The sequence below is a fragment of the Capra hircus genome, assembly GCF_001704415.2.
Source record: "Capra hircus breed San Clemente chromosome X unlocalized genomic scaffold, ASM170441v1, whole genome shotgun sequence".
NCBI classification, from domain to species: domain Eukaryota; kingdom Metazoa; phylum Chordata; class Mammalia; order Artiodactyla; family Bovidae; genus Capra; species Capra hircus.
Genome location: NW_017189516.1, coordinates 21,357,371 through 21,374,068, shown reverse-complemented (window position 1 = coordinate 21,374,068; position 16,698 = coordinate 21,357,371). Strand labels below are relative to the sequence as shown.

The following is a 16,698-nucleotide window of genomic DNA, read 5'->3' as shown; positions in this document are numbered from 1 at the left end:
GTAGGTAGAGAAATTGCTTTAGTGTGTAGAGAAATTACTTTAGCCCCTGATCTTTTGTGGAGGTAAGCTGCATTTAACTCTGGAGAACCATTCACTAGGCCCACTAGCCTAGATGTCCCTGTAGTTACTGCTATCTACTTGGCTTTGTTTCCCCTTCAATCGAGCATCTGGCTGTCCATATTGACTGTTGACACCAGCCCTGAGAGGCTGTGTTCCATGCCAGAGGTTCGCAAATTTGGCTGGGCCTTAGAATTATATGAAGGTCTTAATTCTGATGCCTGGGTCCTGCTTCTTATATAATAATAAATCATGATCTCTGTGGGTGGGGCCAGGAAATCTGTCTTTAAAATTTTTCCCAATTGATGCTGATTAGCCTATCTACAGACCCAGTTTGTGATTTTTCTGGATACCAGCTGAAGGAGTTTGGACGTTTTGGTGGGTTGTGCTGGAGGGCTGGGAACCTGTGTATATTAATGGGACACAATTAGAGAAAATGGCAAGGCAGAGCGTAGGATGAGGAAAGAAGAGCAGACATCCTTTAAAAGGACAAGGTAGCCTAGGTGCTCTGTTGTACTCTGCCTCACTTCAGGGCTCTGCTTCTTGGCGGGAAATCCCTATCCCTCCCAAGAGAAAAAAACATTTAAAATAATGCAAGGATGTGTGTGTTTCTGCCTGATATGCATGACTTCAAATTGTCTAACTAACTAGAAATCTAATCATATTTTAGAGTTTCCCCCAAAATCAAAGGGCCCTTAGGCTAGAAGGGCCCTCTGCAGGTCTTCTTGGCAACCCATAGCCCTTCAGTGTAGTCAAACCGGCTTTAAGTTCAAATTATTCTGAATAGATTAAATATTTGCAATAACATGGCTAAAAGTGGAGGCACTAGTAATCATCACATTCTACTTATGATATGCCAAGTACTTTCTTGTCTGTTATTTTAACTTAAAATCTCCTAATAACCCTGTTGTGAGGTTGATATTATTAGGTTCATTTTATATATTAGAAAACTGAGTTTTAGAAACAGGAAAGTAAGAGAGACTCTAAAGCATCTTTCAGCTATACCAAGATTTATTTCTCAAAGGACTGAGACCATTATTTCTAGGATAAGGACTCCAGTTTTGTGAGTCCCCTAGATGCCAGGTTTGACTGTTGGCATACCAGCAAGGTTGGCAGGAAGCCAACCGTAGCTTAGCTCTGGGACCAAAAACAGAGCTTTTTTTTTTTTTTTTTTAATTGGAGTATAGTTGACTACTATATATCAAATAGATAACAGTGTGCTAGTTTCAGGTATACAGCAAAGTGAATCACTGATTATTTTGCCATATAAGTCTTTACAGTGTATTGAGTGCTATACAGTAGGTCCTTATTAGTTATCTATTTTATATATAGTAGTGTGTGTGTGTATATGTGTGTGTGTGTGCACGTGCACTCAGTTGTGTCTCTTTGCAACCCCATGGACTGTAGCTCGCCAGGCTCTTCTGTCCATAGGATTCTTAAGGGAAGAATACTGGAGTGGGTTGCCATGCCCTCCTCCAAGGGATATTCCTAACCCAGGGATTGAGCCCGAATCTCCTGCATCTCCTGCATTGGCTGGTGGATTCTTTACCACTGCGCCACCTGGGAAGCCCATATAAGTTTTATATATATATATATATATATATATATATGTTAATTCCGATCTCCCGATTTATCTCTACCCCTTCCTTATAACCATAAGTTTGGAAAATAGAGTTTTTTTATTTAGCTGGAAGCCTTCTCTTGCCCCTACATAGTTGACTGATCCTGTCTTCAGCAGTTTTAACACAGGACAGGACAGAAATCCCATGAGTAATGGATGGAATCCAAGCTGATTCTTAGGTCAGCTCCAGTGCCCTTCAGAGCTGGGATGCTGGAGGTTGCTGTGGTGTGTTTCTGAGCAGAGAGAATAGAGCCCTCTTCTGGTGTTCTGCGTGACTAGTGTCTCCAGGCAGCTGCAAATGGTCTGTGTTTCCAGTCTATAAATACTTCTTGTGAAACTTGTAGGCAGGAAGCTGGGTTAAGCAGGAAACTGATGCTAGTGACTGAAGCCCTGCTGGGTGTGGCCCCAGAGAGAGGCTTAATCCATGTGAGAGACTTATTAATGATAAGCCCTCTTTCCTTTAAATTCAGTGGCTTCAAAGTTTTACGAGAATTGAAGAAACTGTTGTTCTTGGCTACCTGGATATAAATCCATTCCTCAAATTCCCTGCCTCCTTCCCTGCTGTGTCATCTTCACCCTGTATACCTCCTTGCTCTGTCCCCACCTCCAGCTTGTGTCTTGGCTGTACCTGCTGCCAGAGACCTTCCCAATTAGTTGCTATCTAAGTTTTAAGAAGAAATAGGAGACCTTTTAGTTTCCTTCCTTGTGGTTATAAAAGGTTTAGTCTCTCTAGAATGAGTGATGGTGAATGTATCAGAACCTAAAAGTTAGGCTTGCCCTCTGTCATAAACTAGACTTCCATTCAGTGTCCGCTAATAGTTTTTAATGGAAGCAAGCTGGTTCTGCCTTCTCCACATAGTCTTCAGCTCAACATCCTGATTTGTCTACTGTTTTTTAAGTGCTAGGGTGTTTCTATTGCTTATTATGGCCAGTGAATCCAGAGCAAGGCTTTTAATCCTTGCTCTCACACTGTCCAGCAGCTGTGTGACTCTAGGCCAATGCTTCCCCTTCCTTGGACCTCAGTTTCCTCAGCTGCATATTGTAGAATTTGAATCAAGTGATCTCTGAGGTTCCTTTCAGGTCTGATAGTTGGGGATTCTAGATTATTTATTCTGTTGGAGAATAAGGATGAGAAGTTCAGAGGGGTTTATTCTGAAGGAGCCAGATGAGGTTCTAGGATGAGTAGATTGAAATCTTGAGGAAATTTAAAGAGGAATGGCCATGCTAAGGAGCTTATAGGGCAGAACCCTGTGCCTAGGAGGAGAGATGAGTTAGGGTAGAGGGTAGGGGAATGGGTGGTGTTTGCTCCTGGGTTATGGTTTGGCTGAGCTGATTTTGAAAATAAGTCCTGGAGTTAGGTATAAATGGTGAGGAGCTAGTTTCCTTCCAGACCTTAATGTGTTGAGAGGCAGAGGGGGACTCTACCTCAGTCTCAGGTTAAGCAAAAGGCTGTGCAATTAAGGCTGGATTAATGGGAAAGCTGTAGCTTGCTAAGGTTTCTGATTGTTTATCTCCTTTTTACCTTTGGTCTCTGTCCTGAGCTCTCCTCACATAGCGACAATGTAATTGTGTCCTCATTGTTAACAAAGGTTAGTTTTGTTTGAGGTTGCTCTCCCAAATATAACTGGGCAAGTAATACCCAGGCTCCAATATGCCCTTGTCTCCCAGTTGAAGTGATTCTTAGGGAAGGCGACTGGATCAAAGCAAGTTAAAAGGAACCATTGTCTTCCGTGCCCTTTGCAGCAGTTAGAGTAACTAAAGAATTACTGCTGACCCACTAAAGTATGAGTGTGTATGGGGTCCAGGTGGTCTCCTTTCTAGAACCTACTGGGGAAAAGCATGGCATAGGAAGGGTTAACCGTAGGCAGGTCTTGTTGTCTGTTTTAAGTAAGGGTCTGGCAATGGGCAAGAAGAGGTCAGAACAGATAACTGTACCAGGTCCCACTTCCAAGTCCACGGGAAGGGGCTGAGTTGCTGGGAAGTGAGTGAGTCAGTGGAGAAGGAGGAGGGGAAGGGAGAGGGGGAGAATGCCTCCTAGGCTAGAGATTAAAAGCAACCCTTGTTTTACCCCTTATGGAAAACAGCTGCTTGAGTCAGTGCTGTCATCTCAAGAGCCAAGACAGACCAGGCCCTGCCTGCTTTAGCGATAGTTCTGGCAGCAGGAAATGGAGGATGCTAGAGCCTAAATAATGGGGAAAGGCAGTTTGAGTGACAATGTAGTTAGGGACTGCCCTCTGTCCATGGAAGAGACTGAAGTTCTGGGGTTGCCCTAGTAGGGCTCATCCTACCTCTGGCCACCCTTATGCACTTACCTTTGCCTTCTCCATAGCAGCAATGCCACTGAAAGCCCAGAGGACTTGGGCCTTTGAAGAATGGGGAGGTGGAAGGTGAGAGGTGAGGTCATTGAGCTCAGACCCAATTGGGCTGACTCACAAGCTCTGTCCTGGCAAGGGGGCCTTCCCAAGTAATGCTTCACAGATGTGCCCAGGTTCCCTTATACTGGAGTGTTTGGGCCTTAGCCAAAATAGTTGCCAAGGCATTGTCTGAAGTCAGCAGTGAAATCAGCATGACCAGAGAGGTAGGTGGAGTCAAGGATGGTGCTCTGGAATGTCCAGAAGGCCTGTCTTCACCACTTGCTGGCTGAGTAAGTGTGGTTTTAGTGATGTTAAGTGAGACTGTGAGTGAAGGAGCTTGGCGCATTGTTGTTAACATAATTTGTTCGTTTCCGTCTTTATGTTACCTGCCTCTTTGCTCATCAGTTTCCTTATTCATGATGTGGAGTTGGTAATGCCAGTTCCTTCTGGCATACAGGTCCATTGTTCAGACAAGTCAGTTGTGATTAGACTCTGTCTCTGCTTTGTCTTCTGCTTGTCTGCATGCTCAGTTGTGTCTTGACTCATTGTGACCCCATGGACTGTAGCCCACGAGGCTCCATTGTCCATGGAATTTTCCAGGCAAGAATATTGGAGTGGGTTGCCATTTCCTCCTTAAGGGGATCTTCCCGACCCAGGAATTGAATCCACATCTGTTGCATCTCCTGCATTGGCAGGCGGATTCTTTACCACTGCGCCACCTGGGAAGCCATCCTCCAAATTCCTCTCTGGTAAAGAGCCATATTGTAGTTCAGTAACATGGAGCAAATGAGAGGAAACTTTGTCCCGATCTACTCTCTGTGGCCCAGCTACTGCTCATCTGGGTACTCTTGGCCCTAGGAAATGAGAGAGTTCCTTATTTGAAGTTGGCCAGGTCTAGAGGGCAAAGTTCCCCAGCAATTGCTGTCAAGGCAGAGGTAGGTAGTTATTTTCTTTTTTAGGCCAGCCAACTGGGGACATAGGAGAGATCCAGTTTGTTGAGGGCTTTGGATGACAGACTACTGAGTTGGGCTATAGACCAATGAAGGGCTTGCTTGGGAATTGTCTGTATTCAATTTTTCAATAAATTGGATTTATTGAAAAATTTTTGAACAGTGGATTTATTGTTCTTGGGCTAGGGGTGGGTGGGCTAGTGTATATGAGTGACAGCCCCCCCACCACCACCACCACATCCAGACTCTTTTTGTTCCTTAAACCTTAAATGATTTCCAGAGACACAGTTTTCAAGGACAGGCTTAGACAGGGCCTTAGTTCTTTGCTGGGGACCACATCTTGAAATGCTATCTTACCCAGGCCAGCTCCTCCATTCCTGCTGAGCTGTGGGGCTGCCTGGGAACTTTCTGCTGACTTTGGAGGCTTTATCTTCAGGTTCTTGCCTTTCAAACTAGACTACCCTCGTCTCTTCATTGATAATGAAGAGGCCAGGCCCAAAAGGAAGGTAGTGGGTGCCCACTTGTGTGAGCATCCTGTGTGGCAGTGGATCTGGGCCTGCAGCTCCTTGTACACATTTGGGTCCCAAATTACTGTTAAGGAAAATGAGAGATTTTCTTTGATCACCATTTCTGCCCTATACCTATCACCTTCAGCCCTGGTCATGCTATTACCCTTGCTACCCCTACCGCCAACACACTGAAAATCAGGAGAACACAGACCCATGATCCTGTCTTCAAGACTCACATTTTATTCTGAGTTGAGTGGTGGCAAGAATAGAAGTCCCTTTGTATTGTGTTTGCTTTTCTTCTTAATTTTTTAAACCTAAAATTTTTTGTCTCCACAGTGAAGTTCAGGGAACCACCGGCTGCTTTCTCTCGAGATGTAGCCACAGTGGAATGACAGAAACTCTGAGAAGGGATTCTAGAGACATAGGTTCCAGTTTAGTTTCAACTGGACAGCATCAGATTGAAGGAGAGCTCTTTCTTGTTCTGGGGCAATGCTCTATATATGATACAGGAAGTATGAACAGTTCTAGCCTCTCTGACATACTTATTCCTAACCCAGACTGAGTTCTTTTCTACCAGTTGATTTATTTAAGAAACATTTATAAACAAATATTTCAGTTAAATATTTGGAGTTATGGGCTAGCCCCTGAAGATGGTAGATTGGTATGATTCCTTTGCACCTACCTTCCTGGCCTCTGTGACCACTCTTCACCTTGCAGGCCTCATTTATCCTGGAGGAGCTCTGCATCCTTGCATCTCTGTCTCCTTTTGGGCCATTGCATTGTGTCTCTTTCTTTACCTGGGACATCTGGGTGCTCTTCCCCCCAACTTCCACATTCTCCCTTTTTCAAAATCCTTATATTTAGATACCCTGCAAATACCACTTTGAACTGTGATTCTGTATTTCCACAAAAAAAGTTTCTTCTGTTCTGGTATGGTACTTCTCAGGGTTTCCCTTGTATGTAATCATTTTCCTGTTATTCAGTAAGTACCTTGGGGCCAGAGACTGATTCTATAGCTCTACTGCAACCATAGTTCCCTAAACATAGTATTCCATTAATATTGGGTAAACTGAAATAAATTTATAGAGAGCTCCTTAACCTGGAGTCCTTGGGCCTCCATGAAATCCATGGGTATAATTTGAAGTGGGAAGGATCTATGAAGATGGATGGAGGAAAATTTACATGTTTGTTTTCACTGACTTCTCACTAAAATTTAACCCTTCTTTCAGTTATGAATTTAGGCCAAAAAAAGGTAGTACCTGTGACTTTGTCACCAATGGAAATCTAAGATACTTTTATATTACAGTTTAGTTACTATAGATTTTTCAGAATGTCATTTATGCTGAAGACAAGGTTGAAATTACAGTAATAATAACTAATAAGAACTAGTGTTAGGTAATTATATAATAATAAAGAAGTACATATTAAATTTTGATAGCTATTTCAATATAATTGGTCTCTTTATATCTACTTTATTTCATGCATTTACAAATTTCTGAGAAGTCAATCCATAGACCTCACCATACTGCTCAGAAAGGTCCGTAGCACAAAAAAGTCAAGATGTAAAATGTTCCCACCTCTGAGTCTGTATACTATGCTATATCTATCTCTTATATCTCCTTGCTTAATACTGTTCATTTAGCCAATATCTTGTGAGTACCCATTGAGTCTTAGATACTAGAGAAAGTGAAAGTTAAGTCACTCAGTCATGCCGAACTCTTTGCAACCCCATGGGTAGTAGCCTGCACCAAGCTCCTCCGTCCATGGGATTTTCAAGGCAAGAGTACTGGAGTGGGTTGCCATTTCCTTCTCCAGGGAATTTTCCCAACCCAAGGATTGAACCCAGGTCTCTCACACTGTAGACAGACGCTTTATTGTCTGAGCCACCAGGGAAGTCCCTAGATACTAGAGAGGTAACTCTAATTGAGATAGAAGTCTCAAAATGAGAATGAAATTTCTCAATATACTAGAAGGGCTATTGTCCCTTTTCTACTTCTTATCTGCCAAGTCATTGGTATTTTGAGGGCTCCCCTAACTCAGCTCAAGTGTGATTTAAGGCTAGATATGGAAGTGAATATGAATGTGAGAGTATGGATGTATGGATGTGAGAGTTGGACTGTAAAGAAAGCTGAGTACAGAAGAATTGATGCTTTTGAACTGGGGTGTTGGAGAAGACTCTTGAGAATCCCTTGGACTGCAAGGAGATCCAAACAGTCCATCCTAAAGGAAATCAGTCCTGGGTGTTCATTGGAAGGACTGATGTTGAAGCTGAAACTCCAATATTTTGGCCACTTTATGTGAAGAGCTGACTCATTTGAAAAGATTCTGATGTTGGGAAAGATTGAGGGCAGGAGGAGAAGGGGACAACAGAGGATGAGATGGTTGGATGGTATCACCGACTCAATGGGCAAGAGTTTGGGTAGATTCCAGGAGTTTGTGATGGACAAGGAGGCCTGGCGTGCTGCAGTTCATGGGGTCGCAAAGAGTTGAACATAACTGAGCGACTGAACTGAACTGAATTGAAGCCAAATTCTAGTCCACTGGGCCTCACTCATTCTCCCTACCTTATGAGGGTCCATTATATGGAGGTCACCGAATTGGCGGAAAGCCTAGGTAACACTGAGTCAAAGTGGCTAATCTTGCCTGCTGTCTCCCACTGGGGTACTTGCCTTACTTGTCCCTGTCTTCATGGCCTTTCCTGTCCCATTGTCAATCCTGAAATAGATTTCCTCCTTGGCTCCCTGGTGAGATTTATTTACAAAATTGTTCCCTAGTCCTGGTCCTCATCAGAATTGTTTAGCTGGCAAAATTGCTGTCTGGCACCCTCTTCCCCACTAGCTGACCCCTGTGCTCAGGAAAAGCCCATAGGTATTAAAGACTGATAAAGCTTAATGTTTTAGCTACTCCATGGGGATTTGTATCTTTGACAATTCTACTTTTATTCTACCCCAATAGAATAAGTAATATGTGAGCATCCTAGAAATGTAGATTAGTTTTCTTTTCAGTTTAAAGAAGAGAGGATGCACTCATAAGATCACTACCCAAAAACCAAGACTGACTAACACTTGGGTATGGTTTCAATAATCTCTTTTTGAATACTTTTTACAAAATTGAGCTCATGAAATCTTGTTGCTTACTCTTTCTTAATATTACTGAAGTGTTTTATGTGGGCATGAAATAATCATTATGAATATTTTATTTGACCATGTAACAAGCCATCATGTGGCTATATCATATGGGTTACCTAAGCAAAATGTCCAACAACTAAAATACTTGGGGCTGGTGCCCTGGGATGACCCAGAGGGATGGTACGGAGAGGGAGGAGGGAGGGGGGGTTCAGGATGGGGAACACGTGTATACCCGTGGTGGATTCATGTTGATGTATGGCAAAACCAATACAATATTGTAAAGTAATTAACCTCTAATAAAAATAAATAAATTTATATTAAAAAAACTTAATCTTTGGAGGTTCGAAAGGGAGGAGATATATGGCTGATTCATGTTGAGATTTGACAGAAAACAACAAAATTCTGTAAACCAATTATCCTTCAGTTAAAAAATAAATAAAAAAACTTAATCTTTGGTTTCTTTTAATGGAGACATTTTACACTTTGATGTAAGAGAGATTTGATATGTTGGCTTAAATTGTGAGACTTGGACTTAGATCTGAATTCAAACCCTGTCTTCCCCACTTACTAGCAATCTAACTTTAGACAAATCTCTTAAGTATTCATGCCCAATGTGGAGATAACCCTGTTTCACAGGATGATTATGATTATTGGGATAGTACGTATAAAGTGCCTAGTGAGTAGTAAGTCTTCATGCATGAAAGCTGCTGCTTATTGTTACTGTTAATACTATTACCACTGCTACCAAGTTTTCAGCCAAAGAATCCTATCTCTACTGATGAAATATCAGCTATCGTTGACTTTGGTTAGGTGATCTGTTCCTAAGAGTAGAGGGTACTTTTTCTAGTACGTATGAAATACTGTGTTTCCATCTGGGCCTGTCCCTGTCCCTTTTCCCTCTGCTTACTTGGCTTTGGTAGCACTTCTGTCCTGCTAACACCTATCTCTGTTGAAGGCCCTTTCCTCTCTTGTGCCTAGGAAGACCAATGAGACATACATACAGGAAGTGTTAATGATGCAAGTCAGTATATAGAACCATAGACATCAGCACTGAAACGGCTGTTGGAGATTGCCTAGTATAATTGACAAACTCCATCTCCTGCACTCCTGCTGTTACACAGGTGAAGGGAACTAAGGCTCAGGAACAGGATAAGATTTATTCAAGGTTTTAGAGTAAGCTAGTTATGGCGCTATGCTTGGAATCCAGTGTTCTTTATCCTGCTCTTAACTTGCCTCTATGAAGACCAGTGCTGTAGATAATCCAGGCTATTGATCAGAGGTGGGGAAAGAATGCTGTGGGCTTGGAGCTGCCTCATGTAGGTGGAGAAGGCTTCCTGGAAGAAGTATAGCCAACATTTGTTTCCTTTTGATAGTAGGTTTACTTGCATTCATTTGTTTGCCCCTTGATAAGCACTGCCTTGTAGCAGTGTGGGGGTTTGTCTTCAGTAAACTGGTTGGGAGCAGAGGGCTAGGTTACTGTTTGTTTTAATGGTCCCCCTTCCTTCATACCAGTATCTAAATTCCATAGGTTCCTGCACCTTAGTTTCTTCTCCTGTAGTTGGACAGAGACTTATCCCAGGCTCTGCTGAGCATCGAGTCAAACAACTGACTTATCTCCTTTGATCTCATCCTAGATCAATGTGCGTGTGACCACCATGGACGCTGAGCTGGAGTTTGCCATCCAGCCCAACACCACCGGCAAGCAGCTGTTTGACCAGGTAAGGGAGGACTTATTGCTTCTTAGCCTCCCACTTCTCCCAATAGCTTCCACTATAATGCCCACTTTTGAGGAATTTCTTCTCCTACTCACTCCTCCAGGAGAGGTCAAAACAAAGGCTGACCTCAGCCTTAGTGAAGTAGGCAAATTTTAACTCTGGCAGCCTATATCTTGGATGGCCCCAATCAGTCCTATCCTTGGGGCTAAACATGGGAGAAAAGAGAAGCGAGTAGGGTATAACTGTGCTAGAGACTTTAAAAATGGCAGCAGGCAGATCCCTTCTCTCAACTCTGAAAGATGTAAGTGACCTCTTCTGTTTTAATGATGAGGCTCAGAAATTAAATGATTTTATTGCTCTCAGCTGGTATCTGCCTGGGATTTGAACCCCATATTCTTGTCACTGTACAACATGGCTTCTGTCACTTGGTTTTTCTTCCCAGTAGAAGGAAACCAACATATTCTTCCTGTAGTAGTGTGCTCTATGTACATTTCCCTCAAGGAATATTGGGACTTAAGATATCACAGTGGGTGAGAAATGCAATAAGAGGATACCTTAGCTCCTATAATCCTGACATGGAGATAATACTGAAGTAGTCATCCCCATCTATAATCCAAAGAATATCCCTTAGTTGTGAATCACCATTGTCAGAAAGGATGTGCTATATAAAAGCCAGGTGGGGGCCGTAGAATCTATCAGCATCAAAGACTCTCCAGGGGCCAGAGGAATGTGCCTTTTGTGACCAGACTTCCAGGACTAAAAATGGGGCTCTCACTTCCAGAGACTGGAATCCCTCCAGACAGGCCATTATCCTATTTCCACACCAGCCTCTGGTGAGGTGAAAGTATGACATTGTCCTGGATGTTGGGACCACATATCCCCTTCATGGATTTTCCATGCCCTCCTGCTTCCCTTTCTCCTTTGATCTCCGTGTACTTCTGCTGTCTGAGAGCTTACCCATACTTGTGAAGGGAAAGGAGGAAAGAGATTATATTCAAATAAGATCATTCTTATTTGAATAGAGGAAAGAAATAGAGGAAAACAACAGAATGGGAAAGACTAGAGATATCTTCAAGAAAATTAGAGATACAAAGGGAACATTTCATGCAAACATGGGCACTATAAAGGACAGAAATAGTATGGACCTAACAGAAGCAGAAGATATTAAGAGGAGGTGGCAAGAATACATAGAAGAACTGTACAAAAAAGATTTCCACAACCAAGATAACACGATGGTGTGATCACTCACCTAGAGCCAGACATCCTGGAATGTGAAGTCAAGTGGGCCTTAGAAAGCATCGCTATGAACAAAGCTAGTGGAGGTGATGGAATTCCAGTTGAGCTATTTCAAATGCTGAAAGATGATGCTGTGAAAGTGCTGCTCTCAGTATGCCAGCAAATTTGGAAAACTCAGCAGTGGCCACAGGACTGGAAAAGGTCAGTTTTCATTCCAATCCCAAAGAAAGGCAATGCCAAAGAATGCTCAAACTACGGCATAATTGCACTCATCTCACACGCTAGTAAAATAATGCTCAAAATTCTCCAAGTCAGGCTTCAGCAATACATGAACCGTGAACTTCCAGATGTCCAAGCTGGTTTTAGAAAAGGCAGAGGAACCAGAGATCAAACTGCCAACATCCGCTGGATCACCGAAAAAGCAAGAGAGTTCCAGAAAAACATCTATTTCTGCTTTATTGACTATGCCAAAGCCTTTGACTGTGTGGATCACAATACACTGTGGAAAATTCTGAAAGAGATGGGAATACCAGACCACCTGACTGGCCTCTTGAGAAATCTGTATGCAGGTCAGGAAGCAACAGTTAGAACTGAACATGGAACAACAGACTAGTTCCAAATAGGAAAAGGAGTACATCAAGGCTGTATATTGTCACCCTGCTTATTTAACTTTTATGTGGAGAACATCATGAGAAATGCTGGGCTGGAAGAAGCACAAGCTGGAATCAAGATTGCTGGGAGAAATATCAATCACCTCAGATATGCAGATGACACCACCCTTATGGCAGAAAGTGAAGAGGAGCTAAAAAGCCTCTTGATGAAAGTGAAAGAGGAGAGTGAAAAAGTTGGCTTAAAGCTCAACATTCAGAAAACGAAGATCATGGCATCTGGTCCCATCACTTCATGGGAAATAGATGGGGAAACAGTGGAAACAGTGTCAGACTTTATTTTCGGGGGCTCCAAAATCACTGCAGATGGTGATTGCAGCCATGAAATTAAAAGACACTTACTCCTTGGAAGAAAAGTTATGACCAAGCTAGATAGTGTATTGAAAAGCAGAGACATTACTTTGCCAACAAAGGTCCGTCTAGTCAAAGCTATGGTTTTTCCTGTGGTCATGTATGGATGTGAGAGTTGGAATGTGAAGAAAGCTGAATGCCGAAGTGTTGATGCTTTTGAACTGTGGTGTTGGAGAAGACTCTTGAGAGTTCCTTGGACTGCAAGAAGATCTAACCAGTCCATTCTGAAGGAGATCAGCCCTGGGATTTCTTTGGAAGGAATGATGCTAAAGCTGAAACTCCAGTACTTTGGCCTCCTCATGTGAAGAGTTGACTCATTGGAAAAGACTCTGATGCTGGGAGGGATTGGGGGCAGGATGAGAAGGGGACGACAGAAAATAAGATGGCTGGATGGCATCACTGACTCGATGGACATGAGTTTGAATGAACTCCAGGAGTTGGTGATGGACAGGGAGGCCTGGCGTGCTGCGATTCATGGGGTGGCAAAGAGTCCGACACGACTGAGCAACTGACCTGAACTCACTGAAGATCATTGCATTACTATGAATACATCTGACTGGTGAGGGAAAAGGATGGAGATGGAGATCGTACAGGGCTGTTTTCCATTCAGATCTCTATATAAAAAGAAGGAAAATATGGCTAGAAATGTGAGACAGTTTGGGCATGTCTCCTGAGTCCCTGATGTCATATGGTAGAGTAGGAAAATTGCTGTCTATGACTAATACAGATGAAACTTAACATTTTTCCAGGCCTTCCTGTATGTCAGGTATTATGCCAGGCATTTTGTATACCATATCACTTGACTATCACAAAGCCCTATGATTGCAGAGATTAGTACTGGCCCCATTTTACAGATGAGGAAACAAAAATCTTCATATTATTAGCTATGTCTTGGGAAAATTATTTAACCTTTTTGGGTTAGTAGTCTCATCCCCGCCCCCCGCTGTGCCCCGCACCCCACCCCCCAACCAAAATGCATCTAATGTTTACCTCACAGGCTTTTTGTGAGATTATGAAAGGGTCTATTATTTGTATCTCACTTGGTACCCAGTGGCTACCCAGTGGCTTGCAAGGATATATAAAATTCAAAAGGATAAATTAGAAATAAGTGAGAAAGACTATAAGAAAGTGCATATAGAGAATTGAGTGTTATGTGAAGCATCTGACATATAGTAGAGATGTAATAAATGATAGCTTTCACTTTCACTTTCACTCAAATGCCGTGACGCTTCTTGTCTCATTAATCAGATAGAGTTGAGAGATTGGCTTGAAGATCCTCAGCCTATTTAACTTTGGATTTAGCTGGAACTTGCTTCTTCTCTGGAGTTTGTTTTATTTCAAATGTTGAAAGGTATTCATTGATATTTAGTTTGAGAAAGTACAAATTAGAGGAACATTTAAACACACATTTATTACAATTAATGTGCTAGCATTCATATAGTTCACAAGTGATTACAATGCTAATCTTGAATATGACATTGCATTTTGATTATATTAAGGTTTTGCCTTCTCCCTTTGCATGCAGGTTTTATGTTGGAAAGTCTATACAGGGATAGCCTAGTGAACTAGAAAGGGCACTAGATAGAAATTTTGGGCCTTATGGCTGGCTCTACCACTAATTCTCCTGATACCTTATACAAACCTTTCCCTCTTTGGGCTTCAATTTTCCCGTCTGTACAGTGTCTAACTGATACCTCAAATCTGGTTATCTCAGAAATTTATGGCATTTATTTCTGTAATCCATATTTGTTATTTCCCATTTCTGACCCCACTATTTGGATTTCAGATGACCCCTTTCTGTAAAAAGGAGGGAAATGCTTCACTTGATTATGATTTGCAGTTGGCATATACCAGGGAGTGGGGAGGGCAAAACTACCTGACATCAGGGACAACTTTTCCTGTATAGGCTTCTTACTGTCCCTGGGACAAAAAGGAGAAGGTGTCCATACCATAGGTAGGCTGTTGGGCCCTTTGCTTCAGACAGCAATATCATTCTGAGTAGCAGCTGTAGAGAGGAGAGTATGAGCCAATGTGAATTTTATAGTCCAGCTGGGAACCAGAGGTTCCCTAGACCTCTGCCCAGACTCATTCCCAGAGCTCTGGTTCTATGCCTAATTTATCTCAAGTAAATGACACCATCCTCTGCCTTCAACACTGGGGTCTTTGTCCATTTGCATTGAATGGGGTAACTGTGGAGGGTGAGGAAGGTATAATTTAGAGACTAGGGTAGAAAAATCCTTGGACAAAGAAGTTTATTAACTTCAAAAAGCCACAAGACCAGGCAATTCTTTGTTAGTGTTTGTTTGGTTTGCGTACTGTGGATGTGGTTCTGAGGGAAGCCCATATGGTAGGGATTCTTGGCTGGATTGGTGTGCTAGTTCTGAAATCTACTGCTTCCCTAGAAAAGCCCTTGAGAAACTTGGATCTTTTGTATGGTTGGAGAGAGGAAAGGGAGGAAACTGTGAAGTTCATGATTTCCCAACCAGGAAGATCAGTGTTTTGAGAAAAATCATTTAGTGAGTACCTACTATGGACTAACTTTGGCTCGGTGTTTTAAACCTTGCAGTGACCCTGCCTATAAGAAGTGAAAGAACACACTCTAGGTTATATAGTTAGTAAATTATAATATGGAGTTTAAATTATAGCTCTGACTGTAAATAAAACAATACTTTTCCCTACTGTGCTACACTGGGGTGAATGAGCCTGTTTGGCTCAGAGAATACTCAAGAGGATATGTATTCTCTGTCTTGAGGTCACTGAGAGGCTATCATTGGAAGGAAGGGGGCAGTCATGTTCTGTGATGTCAGAAGGAACAAAGCTGGGACCCCATAGGTGAAAAGTACCGGACAAAAAGATTTGAACTCTGACACAGAATTGAGCATCTGGCATTCTCAGGGCCAAGGCAAGTCTGGACGGGAATCCTCAGACCTGTCCATGTTCACAGGCCACTGGGGGATTTGATCTTTTCCCTCTCTCCAACTTCATGAGGCATAAGGGAGGAAGTCTATTATGTTTAACCTTCTTTCAGGGAGATCAGGGGTCTAGGAGGAAGGAGCTGGACTCCTTGGGAGGGACTGACAAAAGCTTTGGGGCCATCCTGGAATCCAGCAGTTGTCTGGCTGATGACCAGAGAGGAAGCTGACTGGAGATGAAGCACACTCCTTGGCACCAGCGATAAATAACAGGCAACAATCATGGTGGGAAAGGGAAATGGGGCCCATAGTTCTTCCCACTTGCCTTTGTCTCTTGTGAGTGTGGTGGAGTGAGAACATCTAGGGAGGAGAGAGAGAACATTTTTCTAGAGCAATTTTTGTCACTTAGCCCTACTTCTAAAACCTGAGGTTCTTCCAAGGGCTTGTGATTACCTAGGTGCCATAAGTTCCACTTTAAGAACCCCCTACTTGTCTCCTCCTCAGCCATGGTCTCTAAGCTCTAGCTCTAGTCTAGCTCTACCTGTCCCCTCCACTTAAGGTTTTAAGCTGTGGAAAAGAAGTGAAATCTCAGAGCATCCATCCATTCATTTATCTATTCATTGACTGATTCAATATTGACTGAAGGTCTACTGTGTCTTGAGAAGGATCTCTAGACCTATCAGATACCATCTCTGTCCTTAAGGAACTTGGAGTTACTCACCTTTGGAAACAGAAAAATACATGCAACTCTCCTCTCATGTTGAATGAAAAAACATCCTTGAGACTCAGGTTGTACATAGAGGTGGTATATAGAGCATGGGATTTAGAGTCAGCTTGAGTTCAAATTCTGTCCTGCTATTAAGCTGTGTGACCTTGGATGGTTCGTTTAGCCTCTTAGGACTTTACTTTTCTCAGTAAAATAGTAATCACACAATTTTAGAGATTTTGTAGTCTTATTTAATCCTCGAATAAGTAAAGTGCCTGGTGCATAGCAGGCATTCTAATGTTGCTTGTTCTTATTAAGAGCTAAATAAGTGGGTGGAATTTCCCCTGGGAGTTCAGATAATGGAGCCATGAAATCAAGAGGCTTTTCTGGCTCAGTGAAGTTCTTAGGATTTGTAGACTCTGCATTGAAGACAGCAATCCTCCTTTTTCCATTTTTATTTTATAAAATACCTAATATCTGTTATTGTAATA

At 42.5% G+C, this 16,698-nt stretch overlaps 1 protein-coding gene across 1 annotated transcript in view; it reads left to right on the top strand.

Moving 5' to 3' along the window:
- Positions 1–16,698, top strand: part of MSN (moesin) — an 81,252-nt gene that overhangs the window by 42,643 nt on the left and 21,911 nt on the right. Inside the window, exon 2 of the mRNA XM_005700853.3 lies at positions 10,254–10,337. Within this exon, the coding sequence (XP_005700910.1) occupies positions 10,254–10,337 (84 nt within the window). The remainder of the gene's footprint in view (positions 1–10,253; positions 10,338–16,698) is intronic.